General features: G+C 54.7%; 4 protein-coding genes across 12 annotated transcripts; 3 read left to right on the top strand and 1 right to left on the bottom strand.

The window, feature by feature from the left end:
- Nucleotides 1–497: 497 nt before the first annotated feature.
- On the bottom strand, nucleotides 498–3609 carry CYB561D2 (cytochrome b561 family member D2). Of its 2 annotated transcripts, XM_020280348.2 has the most exons (5): nucleotides 3489–3603; nucleotides 3239–3352; nucleotides 2904–3055; nucleotides 2384–2421; nucleotides 498–1329 (listed from the first exon to the last, which is right to left on the bottom strand). In XM_020280348.2, exons 3-5 carry the CDS (start codon nucleotides 3028–3030, stop codon nucleotides 826–828), a joined length of 669 nt encoding a protein of 222 aa, XP_020135937.1. In that variant the 5' UTR covers nucleotides 3031–3055; nucleotides 3239–3352; nucleotides 3489–3603; the 3' UTR covers nucleotides 498–825. The 2 variants fall into 2 exon arrangements, with proteins under 2 accessions (XP_020135937.1, XP_012626850.1); XM_012771396.2 differs by lacking the exon at nucleotides 3239–3352 and having other exon boundaries at nucleotides 3489–3609.
- Nucleotides 3610–3676: 67 nt separating this feature from the next.
- Nucleotides 3677–7007, top strand: NPRL2 (NPR2 like, GATOR1 complex subunit). Its single transcript, XM_012771389.3, has 11 exons — nucleotides 3677–3908; nucleotides 4426–4517; nucleotides 4601–4769; nucleotides 4938–5046; nucleotides 5411–5547; nucleotides 5636–5733; nucleotides 5854–5890; nucleotides 6009–6102; nucleotides 6177–6294; nucleotides 6564–6706; nucleotides 6793–7007. The coding sequence occupies exons 1-11, from the start codon at nucleotides 3831–3833 to the stop codon at nucleotides 6858–6860; spliced, it is 1143 nt and encodes a 380-aa protein (XP_012626843.1). The 5' UTR covers nucleotides 3677–3830; the 3' UTR covers nucleotides 6861–7007.
- Nucleotides 7008–9242: 2235 nt separating this feature from the next.
- On the top strand, nucleotides 9243–13477 carry ZMYND10 (zinc finger MYND-type containing 10). Of its 3 annotated transcripts, XM_012771385.3 has the most exons (12): nucleotides 9243–9473; nucleotides 9726–9834; nucleotides 10736–10852; nucleotides 10979–11032; nucleotides 11153–11290; nucleotides 11385–11473; nucleotides 11574–11674; nucleotides 12036–12208; nucleotides 12453–12578; nucleotides 12661–12782; nucleotides 12893–13018; nucleotides 13098–13477. In XM_012771385.3, the coding sequence occupies exons 1-12, from the start codon at nucleotides 9382–9384 to the stop codon at nucleotides 13171–13173; spliced, it is 1323 nt and encodes a 440-aa protein (XP_012626839.2). In that variant the 5' UTR covers nucleotides 9243–9381; the 3' UTR covers nucleotides 13174–13477. The 3 variants fall into 3 exon arrangements, with proteins under 3 accessions (XP_012626839.2, XP_075864056.1, XP_012626840.2); XM_076007941.1 differs by lacking the exon at nucleotides 11153–11290 and having other exon boundaries at nucleotides 9253–9473; XM_012771386.3 differs by lacking the exon at nucleotides 12453–12578 and having other exon boundaries at nucleotides 9253–9473.
- A 260-nt stretch (nucleotides 13478–13737) lies between these two features.
- On the top strand, nucleotides 13738–22859 carry RASSF1 (Ras association domain family member 1). 6 transcript variants are annotated; one of them, XR_012921666.1, is made up of 7 exons: nucleotides 13739–14034; nucleotides 16187–16293; nucleotides 20051–20155; nucleotides 20370–20667; nucleotides 20798–20913; nucleotides 21931–22452; nucleotides 22563–22859. XR_012921666.1 is itself a non-coding variant. In XM_012771392.3 (6 exons), the coding sequence occupies exons 1-6, from the start codon at nucleotides 13785–13787 to the stop codon at nucleotides 22075–22077; spliced, it is 1017 nt and encodes a 338-aa protein (XP_012626846.1). In that variant the 5' UTR covers nucleotides 13738–13784; the 3' UTR covers nucleotides 22078–22859. The 6 variants fall into 6 exon arrangements, 5 of the variants coding, with proteins under 5 accessions (XP_012626846.1, XP_012626845.1, XP_012626847.1 ...); XM_012771392.3 differs by having other exon boundaries at nucleotides 13738–14034; nucleotides 20798–20907; nucleotides 21931–22859; XM_012771391.3 differs by having other exon boundaries at nucleotides 21931–22859.
- Nucleotides 22860–22972: the final 113 nt, after the last annotated feature.

Here is a 22972-nt window from a genome sequence, read left to right as displayed (position 1 = left end):
CCAAGCACCTTCCCAGAGCTGTCACCTCAGACCATTATCCCTTTTTTTTCCCCCTCACTCTCTAATCCCCAGTCAGGGAGGCTCTCTGCCCCTCCCCAGAGGATCTGGTGGTCAAGGGCCTCTCTATCGTAAGGATTTGTTTTCATCCATGGTTCACCTTCAAGACACAGCATTTGGTGCCTGCACCGATGGAGACAACCCATGCCCAGCTCCCATCCTGTCATTGTGTCTATGGAACTACCGCTGTCTAAAGACTCCAGCATAGTGGGCAGCTGGGCGATGGGAAGGACACAGCTGTACCATTCACCACTACAGCTGCAGGTCCTACTGGGGCACCCTGGGTGGCATGGGAGGCTCAGCTGCCAGATCCTGGAGACTTATGCTAGGACAGCTTCGCCCCTCAGTGAGCAGCCAGGGACAGGGGGTCCCCATCTTGCCCAGCTGCCCATTTTCTCATGCTGATGGCATCAACAAGAATCATCCCCAATTCTGGGATGCTCCTTCTATCAGTCTTTTTTTATTTTATTTTATTTTATTTTTTCTCCTGAAATTTCTGGATATACCAGTACAAATATGAGCTGCATTGCTGGGGAGGCAGTCTTGCAACCCCAACTTCATCCAGGTACATGATCTGTATGTTCCTCTGCGATGATGGAGAGAAGGAAAAGGGAGACACTCTAGCATAAGAAGCAAAAATGTCACACACAGGTCTATCCTTGACCAAGCCAGTGCCTGCGGTGTCCAAGTCAGCTGAAAGAGTCCAGGGGGTCCCAACCCCAGCTCCTACAGTATAGGGCAAATCCAGGTCTCCCCTATGCTGGGAGCTCATGGTTGGATCCTTTTGCGGTATAGGTAGGCATTGCTCACCTGGTTCATAATGACCAAGCTGGTGAGGACAGGGCATAGCACAGCCAGGTACCAGGCCCCACCAGTGACAGTGGCAGTGAACCAGAGTGAGCACATGCCCAACAAGAGGCTGGCACTACCCAGCAGGTAGCCCACCAGCCCAGAAGTGGCATGGTATAGCTTGAGCTTTGCCAAGGGCCATCGGGGCAGCAGTTTGGGGTAGAGCAGCCCCACCCCACCACAGCACTGCAGCCCTGCCCACAGCACAGCTAGCAGCCCTGCCTGCCCATGCCGTGTGGCCAGGTGGGCTTTGCCAAGTTGCTCTTTGTGGACGATGACAAGGCCGAAGCCCAGCAGAGCACATAGCAGGGCCAGGAGCTGCAGTACCCAGTGGCAGCGTGCTCGGCCCTTGCGTGAGAGGGAGCGCAGCAGTGAACTCTCAGGAGAGAACACCAGTAGTGCCTCGGTCATCAGGAAGGAGAACTGAGGAGACAGGATGGGAAACTCGAGTGAGGGTGCTGCCCCAGCAGAAGGAAAAAGGGGCTCTAGATAACTTTTTTATTTTGAGACAGAGTCTTTCGCTTTGTTGCCCAGGCTAGAGTGAGTGCTGTGGTGTCAGCCTAGCTCACAGCAACCTCAAACTCCTTGGCTAAACCGATCCTTCTGCCTCAGCCTCCCGAGTAGCTGAGACTACAGGCATGCGCCGCCATGCCCAGCTAATTTGTTCTATGTAGGCATGCACCACTATGCCCGACTAATTTTTTCTATATATATTAGTTGGCCAATTAATTTCTTTCTATTTATAGTAGAGACGGGGTCTCGCTCTTGCTCAGGCTGGTTTCAAACTCCTGACCTGGAGCAATCTGCCTGCTTCGGCCTCGCAAAGTGCTAGGATTACAGGTGTGAGCGGCCTAGATAACTTTCTAAGCTGTCGGTGAATTGTGGACTGATTTGCCTTTTTCATTATCTCCCCATTGACAAGACTATCCATTTGGTAGGCAAGAATAGAAAACTCTATAGTACATCTGTCCTGAGACAGTATATCTGTCCTGAGTAAACACGGGTGTTTCTCCACACTTCTTCCTAGGTGCTATTCTGAAATGTCATCTCTGCCATGTTACACAGCAAATGCAAGGTTTAGAATTTAGATTGTGGCGTTATAAATGATTCACAAGCTTTGTTTCCCTATCATGGTGCTAGATACAATTTCTTGGCAAGAGCTGGCCACATGGGTGCACTGTTTCAGACAAAGTTAAGTGTATCACCATAAATTAAGATACAAAGGGACAGAGGTACAACCAAATGCAATCTCTTAGCTTCCTGCCTTGAAGTAGGTAAAGCCTCATTTTGTGCTTACACAAACATGCATTTGTCCTGGGTCTTGAATATTCTGGTTCAAGTCTTAGATATACATCACAGGCAGGAGTTGGAGCATGCAACTCCTCCAAAAGAATATTAAGTATCAATAAGGATTAGAGGTTGCCAGGGCTACCACCCATGCCCACACTCCCACCCCTAAGAGTTGCCCACTACTTACAGCCAAAGACATAAGCACGGGGTGCCAGGAGAACAGGCCTAGAATGAGAAGAGGAGACCTCGTGGGGCTGAGGCAAAAAGAAACCAGTCATACCAGTCATTAAGGGCTGAGGAATACCGGCAGCCCATTACCCAAGAAGGTGCTGCCAAAATGCAAGCTGCCTCTTGCTGCAACAAGCTGACCCCACACCTATCCATTCTTCCTGGCCCCTTCCTGGTTCAGAGGCCATGCCTTGGCAGTCCTTCCATCTTCCTCAGCACCTCCCAAGAGGCAACCACATGGAGCACCCAGACAAGGAAAGAGAAACCAGGTACTCTGTGGGGCCTGGCTAGGCTGGTGGAACCTCCACAACCAACTGCTCCCACACATCCCTTCAGCACAGAATATCCCTCAGCCAACCCTCAGCCAGCCAGGCCTGACTCCTGACTCCCAGGAGTCAGGCCCAAGGCTTCCTACTGCCCTTGCACCCCAGGAAAACTGACCTTGCCCTCTCCAGAAGTCAACTATGAATTCTACTTACTGGAGCCAGGCCTGGCAAGCACAGCCACAAAGATGGTAAAGCCCAGGGCCACAAAGTGGGCGGCAGCCCCAGAGGCAGTGCGCAGAACTCGGTAGATGTGTGACTCGGTCTCCGCAGAAAGGGCCATGGTCAGCCGGGCCGGCAACTGTAGCCTGAAAGCATAGTAGCGTGGGCAAAGGTCTCAGGTGCCCACTGTCCACTCCTCTCACTGGACAAAAGGTTGCAGGACAGGAATGCCACCCTTTTCCAAGAAGTTATAGTAGAATACTACTAAGACCAGCACCAGGAATAGTCACAACATGCCAGTCGAAGACCGGCGGCCTGTCAGCGTGTACCTTTATCTGAACCGGTATTAATAATCCCTGGTCCACATTCCAGGTAGGATGCGCAAGGCCATGGAAGACTACAAATCCCAGCGTGCATCACGCCGTCACCGACGGGAACGCCACCTGGGGGGGCGTGGAGCACGACGGAGATTGTAGTCCCCAGCTCCGGTCCGAGTAACAGCGTGAATCCCTTCGCGCGCTGCCTCCCAAAGTGCCGCTGGCATGCTGCCCCTCCATGCTAGGGATCTGCCTGCCTCACCCGCAGCGCTGCCCCGATGCAGTGGTTTTTCTCCAAAGAAAGCTGAATATACGGGGCCCTGCCGCACGCGTCGCCGCCTCCGTCGCGGAGGCACTTCACTTCCGGGTGCGATGTCTACTCACCCTGCACTTCCTGGGACGAGCCCCTCACCTCCCCAGCCACGCCTCTGAGTCGCGCTGCGCAGGCGCTATTGAGCCGACTGCTTCGCTGGCGAGTGCGCGCTTAATCTTGCGTGACCCCGCGGCCCAGGCCTCTGCCCTGTCTCCGACAGGTGTTCCCAGGAGTGGCGGCGCCTCTGCGCGCTAAGAACGAAAAGCTACGGATCCAGGTCCTGCTAGCATCATGGGCAGCGGCTGCCGCATCGAATGCATATTCTTCAGCGAGTTCCACCCCACGCTGGGACCCAAGATCACCTATCAGGTGCCACCTGGGCTCACGGGACTGGGCGGGGAGACAGGCGTTCTCGGGAGCTCAGCCGGCTGCCTGGAGGCAGTAAATCCCCGTGCTGCACGTGGGCACGCCACTCCTTCATTCGCGAACAACCAAGAGCCGAGAGGATACTCAGACCCAGGTCCTGGGTTCCTGGTGTGGCGGGGTGGGAGGAGACAGCGCACATAAGCAGTGTTGGTAGGAAATCGGGCTGTGGGTGGCCGATGGGTGGCCCATGAATATCCCTTGATTAAGACCTAAATGAAGCATAGGAAGTTAGGTGAGGGAGGAGAGTGTTCCAGATAAAGGGAACAGCATATGCAAAAGCCAGGAAGCAAATGAGAACACAGAGTGTGTTTGGAAACATAAAATAGAGTAAACCTAGGTGGATGGGATTGAAGGAAATCCTAGAGAACAGGACTTGGGCCTGGGGTGTGGAGCGTACCCAGTGGACATCCACTACCCATGTCCACTGAGGAGCCTTTTGCCACACACACCCCTCCCCCAGGTCCCTGAGGACTTCATCTCCCGGGAGCTGTTTGACACGGTCCAAGTGTACATCATCACCAAGCCAGAGCTGCAGAACAAGCTCATCACTGTGTGAGGCCCTAGCTGAGGGTGGGGGGATTCCCAGGAGAAGGGAATAGGGTTGGGGCAGTTCTGACTCTTTTCCACCCATCCAGCACAGCCATGGAAAAGAAGCTGATCGGCTGCCCTGTGTGCATTGAACACAAGAAGTACAGCCGCAATGCCCTCCTCTTCAACCTGGGATTCGTGTGTGATGCCCAGGCCAAGACCTGTGCCCTCGAGCCCATCGTTAAAAAGCTGGCTGGCTACCTGACCACACTGGAGGTCTGCAATGATATGGGCTTGGGTGTATAGGCAGGCAGAGTTGGGGAAAGTGTTCCCATGTCTCCAAAATCCCCCCAACCTGGGACCCTGCTAGCCACCTGAGGACCCAGAGAGGGCAGCCAGCCAGCAGAGGTTGGGTTGTACCCACCACGTCCATACTCTGTCCAGCTAGAGAGCAGCTTCGTTTCCACGGAGGAGAGCAAACAGAAGTTGGTGCCCATCATGACCATCTTGCTGGAGGAGCTGAATGCCTCAGGCCAGTGTACTCTGCCCATTGGTATGGCCCAGCCTCTGCAAGGACAGCAGAGGGGTGCAGGAGGGATGGAAAAGTGGCAGGGGAAAGTAGGGGAGAAGGACAAGACACATGAACAAACTGGTGGCTAGAAAATAGCCATGGGCTGAGGTGTTGATGTCCAGGGTTTGGTGCATAATGGGAATGGAGGAGCCAGTAGAGCCCTCCAGCTCTGCTCCTTGGGCATATTCCTTCTGCTCTCTGGACCTCAGTTTCTTGCTCCATAAAAGGGGAAGATTGACCCTACCCAGAGCCACCTGGCTGCCTCAAGGGATGCTGGGAGGCCAGGATGGTAATTGAGAGCCACTTGGAAGATGTGGCACTGAGGATATGGGTGGGGCCCCTGCAGATGAATCCAACACCATCCACTTGAAGGTGATAGAGCAGCGTCCGGACCCTCCTGTGGCCCAAGAGTATGACGTGCCTGTCTTCACCAAGGACAAGGAGGAGTTCTTCAACTCACAGTGGGACCTCACTACACAACAGGTGTGCCATCTCTCCCAGGGTATCAACTGGGGCTGGCCACAGCCCTGGCCTCATCCTACTTCCTCTGACCCTGCCCTACTCTGCCCAGATCCTGCCCTATATTGATGGTTTCCGCCACGTCCAGAAGATCTCAGCTGAGGCAGATGTGGAGCTCAACCTGGTGCGCATTGCTATCCAGAACCTGCTGTGAGTGGGACTATAGTCACACCCGGTACAAGGTCACAAGCCAGGGAAGAGCCCAGGGGCCCTGAGTATGGGGCTGGGAAGGTATAGTCCTCAGAAGCTGAGCACAGCTATCTCTCTCAGGTACTATGGAGTTGTGACACTGGTATCCATCCTCCAGGTAGGTGAGTCTCAGGTATGGTTAAGTGGAAAGTGGACCATGTGGCTGGGCCAGACCAGCACTATGTCAGCTTCCCAAGCCACTCACTCAGGTCCCTGTGTCTTCTGCTACCCTCTAGTATTCCAATGTGTACTGCCCGACGCCCAAGGTCCAGGACCTGGTAGACGACAAGTCCCTGCAGGAGGCGTGTCTATCCTATGTGACCAAGCAAGGTAGTAGCGTCTCTGGGGGAGGCCATCTTGGGGAGGGCAGGGCCACCTGGCAAGCTGAACCCTGGCATCCACAGGGCACAAGAGGGCCAGTCTCCGGGATGTGTTCCAGCTGTACTGCAGTCTGAGCCCTGGCACTACTGTGCGAGACCTCATTGGCCGCCACCCTCAGCAGCTACAGCATGTTGATGAACGGTCAGAGGGGGATTTCCTTGGTCATGAGGGGATTACCTGAGGGAAGGTAGACTCTCTCTGTCTGTCAGGAGACCTGGGTCAGAGAGGAAGCAGGGGATGCTTCCAAGTGAGCAGAGTCATGTGGCACTGCTAGTCCAGGCAGGTTTCCTGGAGTTGATGGGCTTAGAGGCCAGTCTGACCACTGAAGGGAAGACTGCAGGAAAGGGTTGGCCTGGCTGGAAGGAGGCCTGGCCAGGGCATCACTCCTTTATCCCCTAACCCTTACCTAGGAAATTGATCCAGTTCGGGCTTATGAAGAACCTGATTCGGCGACTACAGAAGTATCCCGTGAGGGTATCTCGGGAAGAGTGGAGCCACCCTGCCCGACTTTACACAGGCTGCCACAGCTATGATGAGATCTGCTGCAAGACAGGTGGAGGCAGGCAGGGCAGTCAGGGTGGGGTCAGGGCAGGGTGACCAAGCCAAGGCCACTGACTTCACTTCCACCAACTTACCCAGGCATGAGCTACCGTGAGCTGGATGAGCGGCTTGAAAACGACCCCAACATCATCATCTGCTGGAAGTGAGGCTGGTGGTGGCCAGACAGGCACATTGTTGTGGCTACTACTTCCTGCTAAACCCTGCATGCTACATGGAGCTAGACCAGTAGGCTAGTTCATACTGTCTGGAGGTTGATCTTAGTTCTGTAAATAAAGTCATGCATTTCAACCTACCTTTATTGAGTACTGCCTCTGCCACAGGGTGCCCACGCAGCAATGAATGAAATAGCCCCAAGCCTGGCGTGCTAGAGCGCCATCTGGTGGATAGGACTAACAATGGACAAGTAAGGGTGCCCACTGCTAATTATAAACTGAAAAAAGCCAGAAACAGATGTGATAAAGAGTGATTTGGGGGGCCGGGCGTGGTGGCTCACGCCTGTAATCCTAGCTCTCTGGGATGCTGAGGCAGGCGGATTGCTCAAGGTCAGGAGTTCGAAACTAGCCTGAGCAAGAGCGAGACCCTGTCTCTACTATAAATAGAAAGAAATTAATTGGCCAACTAATATATATAGGAAAAAATTAGCCGGGCATAGTGGCACATGCCTGTAGTCCCAGCTACTCAGGAGGCTGAGGCAGGAGGATCGCTTGAGCCCATGAGTTTGAGGTTGCTGTGAGCTAGGCTGATGCCACGGCACTCACTCTAGCCTAGGCAACAAAGTGAGACTCTGTCTCAAAAAAAAAAAAGAGTGATTTGGGGCCAGGCGCAGTGGCTCACACATGTAATCCTAGCACTCTGGGAGGCCGAGGCAGGTGAATTGCTCAAGGTCAGGAGTTCGAAACCAGCCTGAGCAAGAGCGAGACCCCGTCTCTACTATAAATAGAAAGAAATTAATTGGCCAACTAATACATATAGAAAAAATTAGCCGGGCATGGTGGTGCATGCCTGTAGTCCCAGCTACTTGGGAGCCTGAGGCAGCAGGATCGCTTGAGCCCAGGAGTTTGAGGTTGCTGTGAGCTAGGCTGATGCCATGGCACTCACTCTAGCCTGGGCAACAAAGTGAGACTCTGTCTCCAAAAAAAATAAAGAATGATTTGGGCCAGGCGCAGTGGCTGACGCCTGTAATCCTAGCACTGGGAGGCCGGGCCGGGAGGATAGCTCAAGGTCAGGAGTTTGAAACCAGCCTGAGCAAGAGTGAGACCCCGTCTCTACTAAAAAAAAAAAAAAAAAAATAGAAATTAATTTTAGCCAACTAAAAATATATAGAAAATATTAGCCGGGCATGGTGACACATGCCTGTAGTCTCAGCTACTCAGGAGGCTGAGGCAGAAGGATCACTTGAGCCCAGGAGTTTGAGGTTGCTGTGAGCTAGGCTGACGCCATGGCACTCACTCTAGCCTAGGCAACAAAATGAGACTCTGTCTCAAAAAAAATAATGATTTGGGGCTAGGTATGGTGACTCACATCTGTAATCCCAGCACTTTGGGAGGACGAGGCAGGAGGATTGCTTGATGCCTGAAATTTGAGACCAGACTGGGCAATACAGCATGACATCCCCCCATCTCTACAAAAAAATTTAACAAAAAAATTAGGTGTGGTGGCATGTGCCTGTAGTCCCACCTACTCGGGAGCCTGAAGCAAAGGGATTGTTTGAGCCCAGGAGTTCGAGAGTCCTGGGCAGCAAAGTGAGACCGTATCTTTATTTTAAAAAGATGGGAACAAGGACTGCTCTGGAATAGATGGCCAAGAAAGGCCTCACTGAGATGACATAAGCTGAGCCCTAAACAGTATTCCAGGCGAGGATGCAAGTACAAAACCCTGAGGCAAAAACCTCTTTGGGATGTACAACATGGGGTTTGAACATAGGAGGCAAGGGGAGAAAGCCAAGAATTGAAGTCCTAAGCTAGGAAAGAGGGCAGGAAGTAGATCTTGCAGAGCTGCTAGGCTGCAGCTTCAGACCTAGTATTTTAAGTGCCAGAGGAAGCCACAGAGCCACTCTCATGCAAGGGAGTAATGTCTGATGTACACCTTTGAGACTCCTGGCTGCTCCTGAGGGTCAGAAGCAGAAGTAGGTCCAGTGAAAGGCCGCTGCAATTACCCCCAGGAGAGGTAATGCAGTCTGGATTCAGATGGAAAGAAGTTGTGGGCTCCGGCCAGTATTTCAGGAGTAGAGACAGCTAGGAGAAATATGGGAACTAGGAAGCCAGGAGGAGGAGCACCGAGTGGGCCAAGATACAGGAGCAGCTAGTGGAGGGTCAGGGTTACCTGACTTGACGTCTGAGGAATCTAGGCCACAGGAGTCCAGAGCTCAGGACTCGGGGGCCGCAGCCCTTTGTGAAGGACAAAAGTCTGGGAATCCAACGAGGTTGCTGTTGGTAGCCAGGCAAGGTGAAGCCGGCAGGGAACCTGTTCCGACCCTAGGTAAGCCGCAGGCGGGGGCGGGACGCAGGCTGCACTGCGCAGGCGCGAGCTAACCCGTTTCCATGGCGATGAGGACACACGCGCCCCAACCGCCCCATAACTGTCAGGTCCTGGACTTCGGCCCCGCAGGAGTGTGTCGGCACCCCATCCCGGCTGCTGCCCCGAAGTCAACTGCACCCTAGCCCCAACATGGGCGACCTGGAGCTGCTACTGCCTGGGGAAGCTGACGTGCTGGTGCGGCGTCTGCGCAGCTTCCAGCTACGCGAGATGGGCTCGGAAGGGTGAGGCACCTGGGTCAGCTGTAGTCACGGGGTCATTGTCCTTGAGTGGGGGAGCTTGGACCTTATACTGGGAGGAGGGTTACCCAGTGTGGAGGAGCCCCCAGGTGGGGAGGCAAAGCTCTCCGAAATCGAGGTATGTATATATATGGCTCCGGGGACCTCTGGATAAGGTTAGGCTTCAATAAGATTCAGCCCCCATCCTCCTAATGCCCACATGTGCACCCAAATGCACATACACATCCTCTGGGGCAGGTGGAACCAGCAGCATGAGAACCTGGAGAAGCTGAACATGCAAGCCATCCTTGATGCCACGGTCAGCCAGGGCGAGCCCATTCAGGAGCTGCTGGTCACCCATGGGAAGGTACCTCGAGGTCACAGCCAGGGTTCCTGCTTTCCTCCCCACACCCTCTCTACCCCTCAGGATCACTCTAGGTGTGTGCTCTTCCCTATGGCCTATTACACCTGTCCTCCCTAAAGGGGAAAGAAGATTGTGTTACCCAATTCATTTTGTACTCCTGTTGGACAGGACACTGGTACACCAGGCCTGGTGCAGGGCATGAGTCGATTAGGATCATGAATCCTAGAACAACCTAACTTTGTTGGGAGAGCCCAGGTGCTAAAGGCATCCCTGAATTGCCCCAACTGAAGTGGGAGTGGGACTTTGGCACAGAAAGAGGCAGCCTTCCCAACATGAGTGGGGGAGTTAGAAACCAGGGAGATTTCCATGGCTGCAGCATGGGCCAGGGAGTGGCACCAGTAAATGATCTAAGATATCACGTGACAAAAGGGTTCTCCTGCAAGAAAAAGGGGGAGCTCACCAGTAGGTGGTAAGGTAGGAATAGGGCACTGTGAAGAGCCCTGAGTAAGGGTGAGGCCAGGGTACATGAGAGTCTTGGAGGGCCAGAGGACAGGGACAAGAGGGAGGGAATTAGCAGGAAGATGGGCCTGAAAAGGATGCCTGAATGAAGGAGGGGAGGAGAGGGGAGATAAGGGTGCAGGTACAGGGAGGGCAAGGCAGTCTGGGGACAGGATGTGGGCTAGTCACAGGAAGCATGGTGATGTCCCCACAGGGATGATGGGGGCAGCTGGAAGTGAAGGTCCAAGGTGCAAGAGAGAAGTAGGAAGGGTACTTTGGGGTCTGGGAGAATCTAGGGGCCCAAGGGGAATTTGAGGAGAATTCAGCTGGGCTGAGGCAGAGATAGGAGGGTTGCCAGGCTAAGACAGGCCCAACTCATCCCTGTCTTGTACCCCATCCTTCAAAGATTCCAACGCTAGTGGAGGAGCTGATCGCAGTGGAGATGTGGAAGCAGAAGGTGTTCCCCGTGCTATGCAGGCTGGAGGACTTCAAGCCCCAGAACACTTTCCCCATATACATGGTGGTGAGCTGGGCCCTTGGTTCAGACCTCCTCCCACCCCTTCAAAGGGCCCTGGACTGGGGAGGATAGCTATTGGCCCCTATCCCCCCTTCAGCAGCCCCAGGCCCTGTCCTCCTCTTTGTCTGACAGGTACACCACGAAGCCTCCATCATCAACCTCTTGGAGACAGTGTTCTTCCACAAGGTGAGACACTACCCCTGCCCATGGGCTACTGCTCCAGGCCATAGCCTGGAAGAAAGGGAGGTTGTGTCTATGTGAAGAGGGCATCAGAGACAGAAAGTTTTCCCTCCCCCTACACACCAGGAGGTGTGTGAGTCAGCAGAGGACACTGTCTTGGACCTTGTGGACTACTGCCACCGCAAACTGACTCTGCTGGTGGCCCGGAGTGGCCGTGGTAGCCTCCCTGAGGAGGAGGGGTCCCAGGACAGCACCCCTATGCAGGTGGGTTGAAGTTCCCTGGGGTTGGCAAAGACTAGATCTCCAAGGCCTGTGCAGGCCAGGGGTGGCCCAGCTAGAACAATGTGTGGCCTCCTAGGAGCTGCAGAAGCAGGCAGAGCTGATGGAATTTGAGATTGCACTGAAGGCCCTCTCAGTACTGCGATACATCACAGACTGCGTGGACAGGTGGGCAGCCCTACCTGGCCTGGGGCCTATGGTGGAGGGCTGGAAGACTGGCCTGTAGACCTGCCTCTTCTCACCTCCCTCCTGGCACCCCGGCCTGTAGCCTTTCCCTGAGCACTTTGAGCCGCATGCTCAGCACCCACAACCTGCCCTGTCTTCTGGTCGAACTGCTGGAGCACAGTCCCTGGAGCCGGCGAGAAGGAGGTAAGGTCCTCCCCTACACAACTAAGCCCCAGCCCACTGCTTCTAGGACATCCTTCAGGATTGATGGGGGTGGGCAGCTTGCACACAGGCAGACAAACCCTGTCCCCCAGCCCTCAGAGGGTACCAGGATGCCTCACCCAAGGTGGGCCTAGGCCTGGGCTCTGTAGCAGGGAAAGTCCATGTGTCCACTACTGAGGACTCACCCTGCTCTGAGATCAGCAGCAGCACTGCAGCCTGGGCAAGTCGTATGGCCCAGGTTCTCCCACCATGCCCAGGCAGTGGCCAGTCCCCCAGCCCACATAGCTGGGTCACTCAAAGAAAATACAATGCCTATACCCAGCATGCTGCTTCCTCTCCCTAGGCAAGCTGCAGCAATTCGAGGGTGGCCACTGGCAGACAGTGGCCCCCTCAGAGCAACAAAAGCTGAGCAAGTTGGACGGGCAAGTGTGGATCGCCCTGTACAACCTGCTGCTAAGCCCTGAGGCCCGGGCCCGCTACTGCCTCACAAGCTTTGCCAAGGGACAGCTGCTCAAGGTGGGGAGCTACCCTCACACCAGTCCCTACAGCCCTAGCTCTGCCATCCCCCATCCCCCCCACTGCATCCCTGCTATTTATCTTTGATCACCCACCTCAGCCTCAGTCCTCAGGTCTCAAGTGAAACAGCAATGAGTGGGACATGGGCTCCACAGACACCCTCAGCCCAGCCCAGGCTCTCCCTTTTCCTTGGCCCTCTGGCCAGCACCTGATTCAAACTGGTGCCCACTGGACATCCTTGCAGCTTCGGGCCTTCCTCACAGACACATTACTCGACCAGCTGCCCAACCTAGCAGACCTGCAGGGTTTCTTGGCCCACCTGGCCCTAGCCGAAACCCAGCCCCCTAAGAAGGACCTGGTGTTGGAACAGGTAGGCACTGGAAGGTTAGTTGCTCAGGACCATTGTCCACTTTGCTAGCTCCTTCCTGCCACTCTCCGCTTCTCTCCCCTAGATCCCAGAAATCTGGGAGCGGCTGGAGCAAGAGAATAGAGGCAAGTGGCAGGCTATTGCCAAGCATCAGCTTCGGCATGTGTTCAGCCCCTCGGAGCAGGACCTTCGGCTGCAGGCACGAAGGTAAAGCCTGCTGAACTGCCAGAAGGGATGGATGGGATGCAGGAGGCATGGAGGTGGGCAGGATGCCCCCATCTGCCAGGCTCAGTCAGGCCCTCCCGACCCTCCTCCAGGTGGGCTGAGACCTACAGGCTGGACGTGCTAGAGGCAGTGGCTCCAGAGCGACCCCGCTGTGCCCACTGCAATGCAGAGGCCTCCAAGCGCTGCTCTCGATGCCAGAATGAGTGGTATTGCTGCAGGTGAGCATACCCTAGGACCTTGGACCCTAAGCCCCACTCCCACATACCCTGCTATCCTCAGAAGCCCACCTGTCTGCAGAGATTGCCAAGTCAAGCACTGGGAGAAGCATGGAAAGGCTTGTGTCCTGGCAGCCCCTGGTGACAGAGTCAAATGAGAACTGCAGTTGCTGAGAACTGACCACCCATGCCAAGGGAACCCACCCAGAATTCACCCCTGAACCCCAGGATTTCATTCCAGGCTCTGCCAGTGCCTCAGACTCCCCTTGTGGTGAGCAAAGCGGGAGGGTAGAGCTGCTGACCCATCCCCCTCTCCCCTCCCCAAGCGAAGGCTTTCGACTTCCTGCCCCACCCGGCGGGTAGGCGGAGGATGCTGCCTCAGCACACTGGGGCAGGAGGACAGGGCCGGATGCGGGGACCCTCTTCCTCTAGCACAGTAAAGCTGGCCTTCAGAAACACGCACATCTCTGTGTGGTGCCTTGCAGTCACTGGTCACCGTCACCTCTGGCATCTGGGGTCAAGGAGAGCATGAAGACTGGAGGGAAAAGCAGGGCAGGGCCTCCGCCACAGTGCCCCCAACCCCTGCCATGCTCTGCCTTCAATCCCACACAGTCCTCGCACCCAGTTTTCCATTGCGTCGCGCTCAGCTCCTTCCCGCCGCCCCTGCCTGGAACCTGGGGCGGCGCTCACGTCGGGCCCGCCCTGTGGCCCCGCCTGCCTCGCGCTTGCTAGCGCCCAGAGCCAGCCCAAGCCCGGGCCCAACAGGGCCATGTCGGCGGAGCCTGAGCTCATTGAGCTGCGGGATCTGGCACCCACGGGGCGCGCCAGCCCAGGCCGCACCCGGCTGGAGCGTGCCAACGCGCTGCGCATCGCGCCAGGCACCGCGCGCAATCCCGCACGGCAGCTGGTCCCTGGCCGCGGCCACCGCTTCCAGCCCGCGGGGCCTGCCACGCACACGTGGTGCGACCTGTGCGGCGACTTCATATGGGGCGTTGTGCGCAAGGGCCTGCAGTGCGCGCGTGAGTAGCAGCCCCGCCGGCGAGAGTGGAACGGGAGGCCAAGGGGCAGCGCTGTTTCTGTGGGTCAAGTCGTGTGGGGGGTGGGGGGTGGGGCGGTTCAGCTGGGAGAGTCCCTGAGAACTAGGTCCGTTACTTTTGCCCCATCTCAGAAGAGTGCAGGAAGATGGTTTATCCTTTGCCGTGCTCTATCCGAGGCTGGGGCGCAGCTGGGCAGAGGTGGTTGCCTGTGTTGTAACAGGGTGCTGATTTCAAGTTTCTTTAAAGTGACTTGGCCCTTCTTGAGAAAGGTTTTGTGCCTACTGTCCTTTGTGCCCATATTCCCAAGCCTGCCTCTTCCCAAAGACTCGACTCATTCCACTGTATCCCCCGTCCAGAATCCGTGGGGTGAAGGGAAATTACCCACCTATGGCAAGGGGCCTGGAAAAAGTTAGAACTTTGGGTGACTCCCTGCAAACAGAATTTGGTTGAGTCTTTACTTAGCAAACACCTATTTCGGGCCTGTAAACCAGGTGCTAAAACATGGAACACAGCCATGTGGTCCTGCCCACCCTGGGAATCACCAGCAAGCAGAGGCTGCTCTTCCACTGGCTGTACATCAGCTAGAATCACCTGAGGCGCTTCTACAACCTTCCAACCCTCTATGCCTAGATCCTACCTCAGACCTGTTGAATCAATTGCTGGGAGTGGACTCGAGGCACCAGTAATGTTTTAAAGCTCCCCAAATCATTCTAATGTGCAGTCTGGGTTGAGAATCACTACTCTGGCCCATTTAGGAACCTAGAGAAGGTATATCCCAGGCCTGTGTGTGAATGGAGATCCTCTTATCCAGCTCAGGAGTAAGTTATGAATTCAGCTGAGAGGAGCACAGGAGTTGTGACAGAACATGAAGAATGAGCAAGGGCTAGGATATTGCTGTCTTCCCTAGGAGAAATAAAGTGGCCATAGAGATGAGAAACAGGACAACTTGGGTGTGTATCAGAGGTAGAGACAGGAGGAATGAAGGATGAGTTTGGGTTTTTGTCTCAAACATCTGGGGGCATAATGGCAATTTTTGCAGCAATAAGGAACTCTGGAAAGGATAGGGGTAAGTGGGAAAGAGATTTTGGCCATGTTCACTTGAAATGTCTTAGACTTTCAAGTGAAGTTACTGGCACATAGGATTTGATCTGGGAAGTCGGTGCTTGAGCCATGGATCTGGGGCAGGTGAGCATGGACAGAGCAGGGCAGTGATCAGGACTGAGCCCCAGACATCACCATTAGATCTGGAAGTTGAGACAGAACCTCCTCCTGAGGAGGAGCTTTAGGGGAGTGGGAGGAAAACTAGGAGAGCATGTCTCCTGAGAGTCAAGGGGAGTAAGTATCAAACGATGCTGAGGAGATGAAAGTGGAGAATGAAACACTAAATACTATTCAACAGTACACAGATTCCTGAGGACCCTTACCAGGGCAGTTTCCTGGATGGAGGGACAAGCCTGTCTGCAGTGGGTAGAGGAGAGAGTGAAGGCAAAGAAGTAAGAGTGTATGGAGACTAGTGTTCTGTTCTGAGAGGAGCAGAGACATGGCAATTAGAGGGGGACATGGATTAAGAGTTTTTAGTTTCTCCTTCAAGTAAATGAGTTCAGGGAAAAGTCGACAACATGGAAGGGGGAAGCTCTGCGCGATGCGCTAAAGATCCAACTGCTGGCCAGGCCCGGTGGCTCATGTCTGCAATATTACCACTTTGGGAGGCCGAGGAAGGAGGATCGCATGAGTTCGAGACCCCCCTCTCTACCAACAATAGAAAAATTATCTGAGCATGGTGGCACGCCTATAGTCCCAGCTATTTGGGAGGCTGAGGCAGGAGGATTGCTTCAGCCCAGGAGTTTGAGGTTGCAGTGAGCCCAATGACGCCACTGTACTCTAGCCCTACCAATAGACACCCTGTCTTTAAAAAAAGTCCAACTGTTGAGCAGGCCTAGATCCCTAATTGCCTGAGGCCTTCCAGCCAGTTTCCAGGCGCCCAGGGACCAACACCAGAGCCATAACTCGGCCAGAGATAGACTGGTCTTGCAGAGCCAGGCGGGCAACGGCCCTCAATCCCCGGCTTCCCTTCAATCCCGGGACGCTTCCCCGAGCTGGGGCCCCTCCGCCTCACGACCTGGCCTCTCTGCAGACTGCAAGTTCACCTGCCACTACCGTTGCCGTGCGCTTGTCTGCCTGGACTGCTGCGGGCCCCGGGACCTGGGCTGGGAACCCGCCCTGGAGCGGGACACGAACGTGGTGAGCAAGAGGGCGGGTAATGACGGGCGGGGCGAGGACGGGAGGGCGCTGCATGCAACGAGCGTTTTAGGAGCCGATTTCTCAGCAGCGGAGAGTAGCTAATTCTGCGCGTAGGCTCGCAAAGGTACCCTGGGACCAGGCAGCGCGAAGACCCCACAGTACCCAAGCGGACCACTGCGGGAGTTGGCCCAGGCTCCACGCACGCGCACTTTCCGAACCATCCCGCTCCCACTTCCGGTCCCGCGGCAATGCTGGCGCACTTGCGCATGCGCTCCGACACATTCCGGATGGGAGGTGGGGCCGGCTGGTCGGAGCTGAGTCCGTCTGCCAGGGCGATGAGGTCATTCCTGGAGGCGAAGCGGGTGTGTCCCCGCTCCTCGACGTTCCTCCTCCAATGAGACAAGAGCTAGAGCCTGGCTGTCTACGTTTCAGTCCTAACGGTTGCGGCGCGGCGCAGGCTCCAGCGCACGCGCACACTGACACACGCGTACAACACGCACGCGCCCGGGGCGGTGGTTTAGGCTACCGACGCACGGGACGGGGGCACCGGGCGGGCGCTGCGATGGGTGAGGCGGAGACGCCTTCTTTCGAGATGACCTGGAGCAGCACGACAAGCAGTGGCTACTGTAGCCAAGAGGACTCGGACTCGGAGCTCGAGCAGTACTTCACGGCGCGTACCTCGCTGGCGCGCAGGCCGCGCCGGGACCAGGTGGGAGCCAGGGGTTGCCGGAGGTGGGCGGGGGCTGATCGCAGGACCCTGCCCCTCCCTGGTAAGTTGCAGTGTCGAGCTTTGGTGAACAACCCCACCCTCCGGTCTACGTGGCTCCCTGCCGGTCCTGGCCGGGGATTGGACCGCGGAACCCTGTGTAAAACCCCTATTCCAGCGCCTCGGTACTAGGTACCGAGATCTCCTTAGTCTCCCTGTTACAGACCGACCGGTTGAACCAGGGGAAGCAGGTTTGTACCTTGTGGTAGACCTGAAACAGCCATTATCCTCCTATGACTAAAGCCAACTGAGCAGTCTGGACTAGCACCTCGATTTCTGCGTTGGGACGCTCCCACTGCCTCCCTGGGGAAACTAGAGGAGGAAGTGGAGAGGGAGTAGTTCTTACCAGGAATTACAAGTATGTTTAGGACAGAGAGGCTAAGGGAGATCCTGCCCCTGTATATGCACTCTTGGATGGATCCAGCTGAGTCCCCACCTTTTGCCAGTAGTGGCCTGTCACTGGCTGCTGGGATGTGAAGGATTCTAATCCCCCCCTCTAGAGTGGACCTGGAGAAAGGGGATTTGGGAATGGATAGGAAGGAAACTTTGTTTTGGGTCGTAAGCATTCAGGAGCACTTTACCCACAGGAGGGGAGAGGAAGGCTAAATTGTAAAATGCACTGAGAAAGGTGGAAAGAGATCGGGGTTACTAATCCAGTACTATAAAGTGTGGTGCCAGGGCATCAGGAAAGAGAGATAGAAACTGTGAAGATCAGAATACCTGGCAGCAAGGGGGCATAATTCCTTATTTGAGCCAAGAAAATGGAGTTGGGGATGATGCTTTACATGAAATTTTACAAAAGGGGTGGCACTTAGTACCCCATTATCTCAGCTCAAAGTGTGGGTGCAAGGTTAGAGTGTGGACCCCTGGGTTGTCTCCCTGCAACTCAGGCCTGAGCCATTGTTTTTCCATTGAAGAAAGTTGGGGAAACCACAAGATAACTAACCAATAGAAAAGGAAGCTGAGAAGTCCCAAGTCCTACGTAAAATTAAACCACTGGTGGCAGTGACAGAGTGGAGGGTGGGTCCCTATGGTACTGAAGAAGGGAAATTCCATGGTCTTGCTGTGCCTCTTTCTGGGACAGCTGTTGGAATCCTCTTCCTGTAGGCAGCTTTGGAAACAGAAAAAGTAACTCCTTCCTCCTCTAGAATCCTGGCAGGATAGCGCAGTGCCTCCAGTCCAAGTCCTTTGCTTTATGAGTGAAGATGCTAAGGGAGATTCACCCAGAGAAAGGAAAGGGCTAAAACTAAGGTCACTGCATCTGAGTCCAGGGCTCCTGGATAATCCAGGAAGGGAAGAAGAACAAGTCTCATTCCCAGGTAGGAGCTGAGAGCCATCCTGAGGAATAAGTTAGCACCATCTGTATACCCTCCTGTTCTGTAAACAGAATGCTCTTCTTTCTTGCTCTGGCACTAGAATCTGCCAAGTATTCTTCCTGTCCCTAGCACCCCTCCCATCTGGGTACTTCCTCCCATTGGGGCACTCCTTCCTGTCCCAAGCCCTTTCTTTGGGCCTAAACAAACATCTGCCCTTTATTCCCAGCCTCCAGTCCTCATTTAGCCCCCAGGTCCCTCATTTTCCAGGGCCCAGGCCATTTGTTCTTACTGGCCTAAAAAGCATTGTCCCAACAAGGTTTCACTCCTCAGTGCTCTCCTCCATCCAGGAGACCTTTGGATACTCGGAGAAGCAAATGAACTTCACTTCCCACCTTCCCCCCCCCCCCCCCGCCCCCAGTACCTTTTTTCTATAAGGCTCTGGCCTCAGTTCTCAGCCCCATGTACTTGCTGGCTGTTGAATAGCAGCAATTCAGAGTGAGGAGAATACTGCTGAAAGTCTGTGGGCTCCATCGTGCTCTCTCATCTGTCTTCCCCATTCATCCCCATCAGATGGTTTAAGCAGCTTAGAGGGCTCCATAGCAGGAGTAGGGGAGAACTCTGGCTGTCCTGGGCTCAGAGCTGGGCACAAGATCATTCTATAGGAAACCTTCTTGTGGGAATTCCTCTGGGACAAGGCATTGGTTATTGGTGATCTCAGCTGTGTCTGAGACACTCCCATTCCAACTAGGGCCTATCTGATGTCAATAGGAAGTAAGGTTGATGCAGTGGGGCCAAGGGAGTTTGGGATAAGAAAGTTCAAGAGCCTGGCTGTCCTGGCCCACACTCCACCCTTCTGGCAGGAATCCAGTCCCTGAAGGAGGTGGGCACTGAGTGCTAGAGGTAAAATCTTTGAGTTTACTCTCCAGACAGCAGGGGGAGGTACAGAAGCCCACCTGCTTGGCACTTGTGAGACAAGCTCTAACAGGAAGCTGTCTGTGAACCTTTGGCAGATTGGAGCCTGGCCTGAATCTGCCCTTTGTGCAGCTTGGGTCAAGGTTAAACATCATGTCACAGTGATTCCCGAAACACGGAAGGCTGGCCCCAAGTACTCCACCAATGGATGTTGACGTTGTAGAGGTTACCCTTCCCCTCCTGCCGGGTGGTAGTTGAACTACTGATGTGTACCAGTCCCTGCGCCTCCCACCCTATAGTGGGTCATGGCCCTGTGCTGACACAGAGTGAAAAAATAGACTGCCTTCTCTAGGACAAACCCTAATTCCAGCCCAAGTAGGGTCCTGGGATTAGGCTGTGCAGTCGAAATATGGTTTTACTTTAAACAAGAGTCTCTCTTCAGAGTCCCTTATCCTTTCCTGGCCTGTGGCCATGTGCCTTCAGTTGCCCCTGGTCTGTGGTATCCTTAGAGCTACATCCAGTGCTGAGGTGGCTGTAGATGGGCAGCAGAGAAAGCCAAATGATTCTGACTTTGCCATCTCCATCCATAGTGTGCAGAACCAGGAGCAGTGACTGGTTCAGGGCACGCACCTGCTGGGCAGCTATATACATCAGTCACAGGGGGCCAAAGACAGTTGGTTTCCAAGAGCTACCTCAGAGGCCATTTTTCAGAGAAGCCCTGGGTTCCTCAAGTGCCCTGTGTCCATGATGACCCATCTTTCAGGACGAGCCTGTGGAGTGGGAGACACCTGACCTTTCCCAGGCTGAGATTGAGCAGAAGATCAAGGAGTACAATGGCCAGATCAACAGCAACCTCTTCATGAGCCTGGTGAGTTGACTGCTCAGGAAGTTGGTGTGAGGGAGAGGCAGGATCCCAACTCTGTGCCTGATGCTCAGAGGGTCACACAGGTCACGTATTCTTGGGTGGCCCCAAGCAGCAATTTATGCATACCCAACCTAGCTCCAATTGGACCAATGGTACCCTAGTCTGTTTCATCTCGCCTGGAACTTATTGTCATGGTTTGATTTCTCTTTCTCTTTAGAACAAGGATGGCTCCTACACAGGCTTCATCAAGGTTCAGCTGAAGTTGGTACGCCCTGTCTCAGTGCCCTCCAGCAAGAAGCCAACCTCCTTGCAGGATGCCCGGCGGGGCCCAGGGCGGGGCACAACTGTGAGGCGCCGCACCTCCTTCTACCTGCCTAAGGATGCTGTCAAGCACTTGCATGTGCTGTCACGAACACGGGCACGTGAGGTCATTGAGGCCCTGCTGCGCAAGTTCTTGGTGGTAGATGACCCCCGCAAGTTTGCACTCTTTGAGAGGGCTGAGCGTCATGGCCAAGGTGGGCTTCCCACCCCATCCCTGTGTGAGGGTATATATGTGTGCCTCTGTGCATGCAGGGGCTGAGGTGGCTGGGCCTGTCTCTGATCATACACACAACCCCCCCCACCCCACCCCACCCCGGCCTTTAGTGTACTTACGGAAACTGTCAGATGATGAGCAGCCCCTGCGCCTGCGGCTCCTTGCAGGGCCCAGCGAGAAGGCCCTGAGCTTCGTCCTGAAGGAAAATGACTCTGGGGAGGTAAACGTGAGTACACAGTCCACCTTAGTTTCTCAATTGTCACTGGACAGGGCTGACGGGCTGTAGCTACAGTGAGGCTTGGAGAAGGAACCGGGCTGGAGGATAAGCCCTCCAAAGCTGCTCCCAGAGTATATAGGCTTTGTAACTAAAGTGAAGGCTTCCAGGCCATTCGTGCCAAAGCCTGGGGCCTGTCCCCAGAAGCCGGGAAGTCTTGGTGTTTTGCTGTTTCCTGATGTGAAAAAATCCTCTGGAGATTCAGGAGTGTATTAGATGGCCTCATGACCCCAGACCAGATCAAAGCTGTAGGTGGGCCCATGACAGCATGGAGGCCCTCCTTTAGGCATTAAGATTTTTTACCTGGAAGCTTTCTGGCTCCAACATACTGGGCTTGTGCAGTTGGATTAAACTCAGAATGTGGTCATAACCTGTCCACAGGAGTTGGGGAACATCTGATTTGGTTGTCTCTCAGTGAGGTGCCTCTTTTGTAGGGCCTATCTTCTTTTTTTTTTTTTTTTTGAGACAGAGTCTCACTTTGTTGTCCAGGCTAGAGTGAGTGCCGTGGTGTCAGCCTAGCTCACAGCAACCTCAAACTCCTGGGCTCAAGCGATCCTCCTGCCTCAGCCTCCCGAGTAGCTGGGACTACAGGCATGAGCCACCATGCCCGGCTAATTTTTTTATATATATATCAGTTGGCCAATTAATTTCTCTCTATTTATAGTAGAGACGGGGTCTCGCTCTTGCTCAGGCTGGTTTTGAACTCCTGACCTTGAGCAATCCGCCCGCCTCGGCATCCCAAGAGCTAGGATTACAGGCGTGAGCCACAGCGCCCGGCCTAGGGCCTATCTTCTATACAGGCTACTGTCCAGGATGCTAGCACAAACTACTCAGGCAAAAGCCTGATAGCAGAAAGCCCAATGCTAGCCTGTGTGACCATGACATGCTGGTCTTCTCTGGTCTGAGGGAGGGTCTGTTGTCTTGGCCATCCCTGATGCAGCCTGTGCATCCCCCATCCCCCTTTTGCAGTGGGATGCCTTCAGCATGCCTGAATTACACAACTTCCTGCGTATCCTGCAGCGGGAGGAGGAGGAGCACCTCCGCCAGATCCTGCAAAAGTACTCCTATTGCCGCCAGAAGATCCAAGAGGCTCTGCATGCATGTCCCCTGGGGTGATCTCTTGTAGCCCTAGGTGGAAGGAGGAGAGTAGGCATCGCCAAAAGCGTGCCGTGTGAATGTGACAGGGCCCGTGGGGCCTGAGGAATGAGTGTGCGTGGAGGCCCTTCTCTGCTGGGTTACAAGCCCAGAGAACAGTGAAGGAGCTGGCCCCCTGTGTCCACCAGTGGGTGTAGCAGAACATGGCTCTGCCCCTCAGGTACTGGGTCATGGTGGGCTGGGGCTGCCCTGGGAAGCTTCTGCAGGCTTGCAGCAAGGATGGAGCAGACAGAAATCTCCTTAATTTGTGTTCTCAGATATGAGAATCTTGGAGACCCTACAAACAGAAGTATATTGTTTGCAGGGGTCAGGGCCCACATCTATGGGGAAAGAAAGGTATGTTTTGGGTCTGGGGTGGGGTCTCAAGGTAGCCCTATCAGAGCCAAGGGTGGGTGCTCAGAATAAGGCAGGCATCAAGGAAGAGTCTTGGTTTCCCTTTTTTACAGTGCCCTCTGACTCCTCATGCACTCTAAGGTCAGTGAGTGCTGGCTCACAGTGCAGCAACAGTGCCTCAATGCCTCCTGCAAGGAGGATGTCCCTGGGCCAGGGTCTGTGTGAGTGTGGGTACTGGTCCAGGTCAGTCAAAGCCAGGGTCCCTCCCTTGAATATTTTTCATGATGTGTGTGAATGTATGTAATGTTTTATGGCCTTAGCTGAATGCCTCCTGTGGGGAAAGGGTGGGGGTACAATCATCGTCAGGGCCTGGGGCCTGAGAAAATTGGCTGAATAAAGATTTAATAATCCTTCTGCTTTTGGACTCTATTTTTTATTATGGGCCCACAGCTACAGTTGCCCCTCATGCCAGTAGCTGCCAAGGGTGATGGGCAGGTTCACAGGGGATTCTTTGCAAAGTCAC

Source organism: Microcebus murinus, chromosome 1 (genome assembly GCF_040939455.1).
Source record: "Microcebus murinus isolate Inina chromosome 1, M.murinus_Inina_mat1.0, whole genome shotgun sequence".
Classification (NCBI taxonomy): Eukaryota; Metazoa; Chordata; class Mammalia; order Primates; family Cheirogaleidae; genus Microcebus; species Microcebus murinus.
Note: the sequence above shows the minus strand (reverse complement) of the source record. Positions and strands in the feature narration are given on the sequence as shown.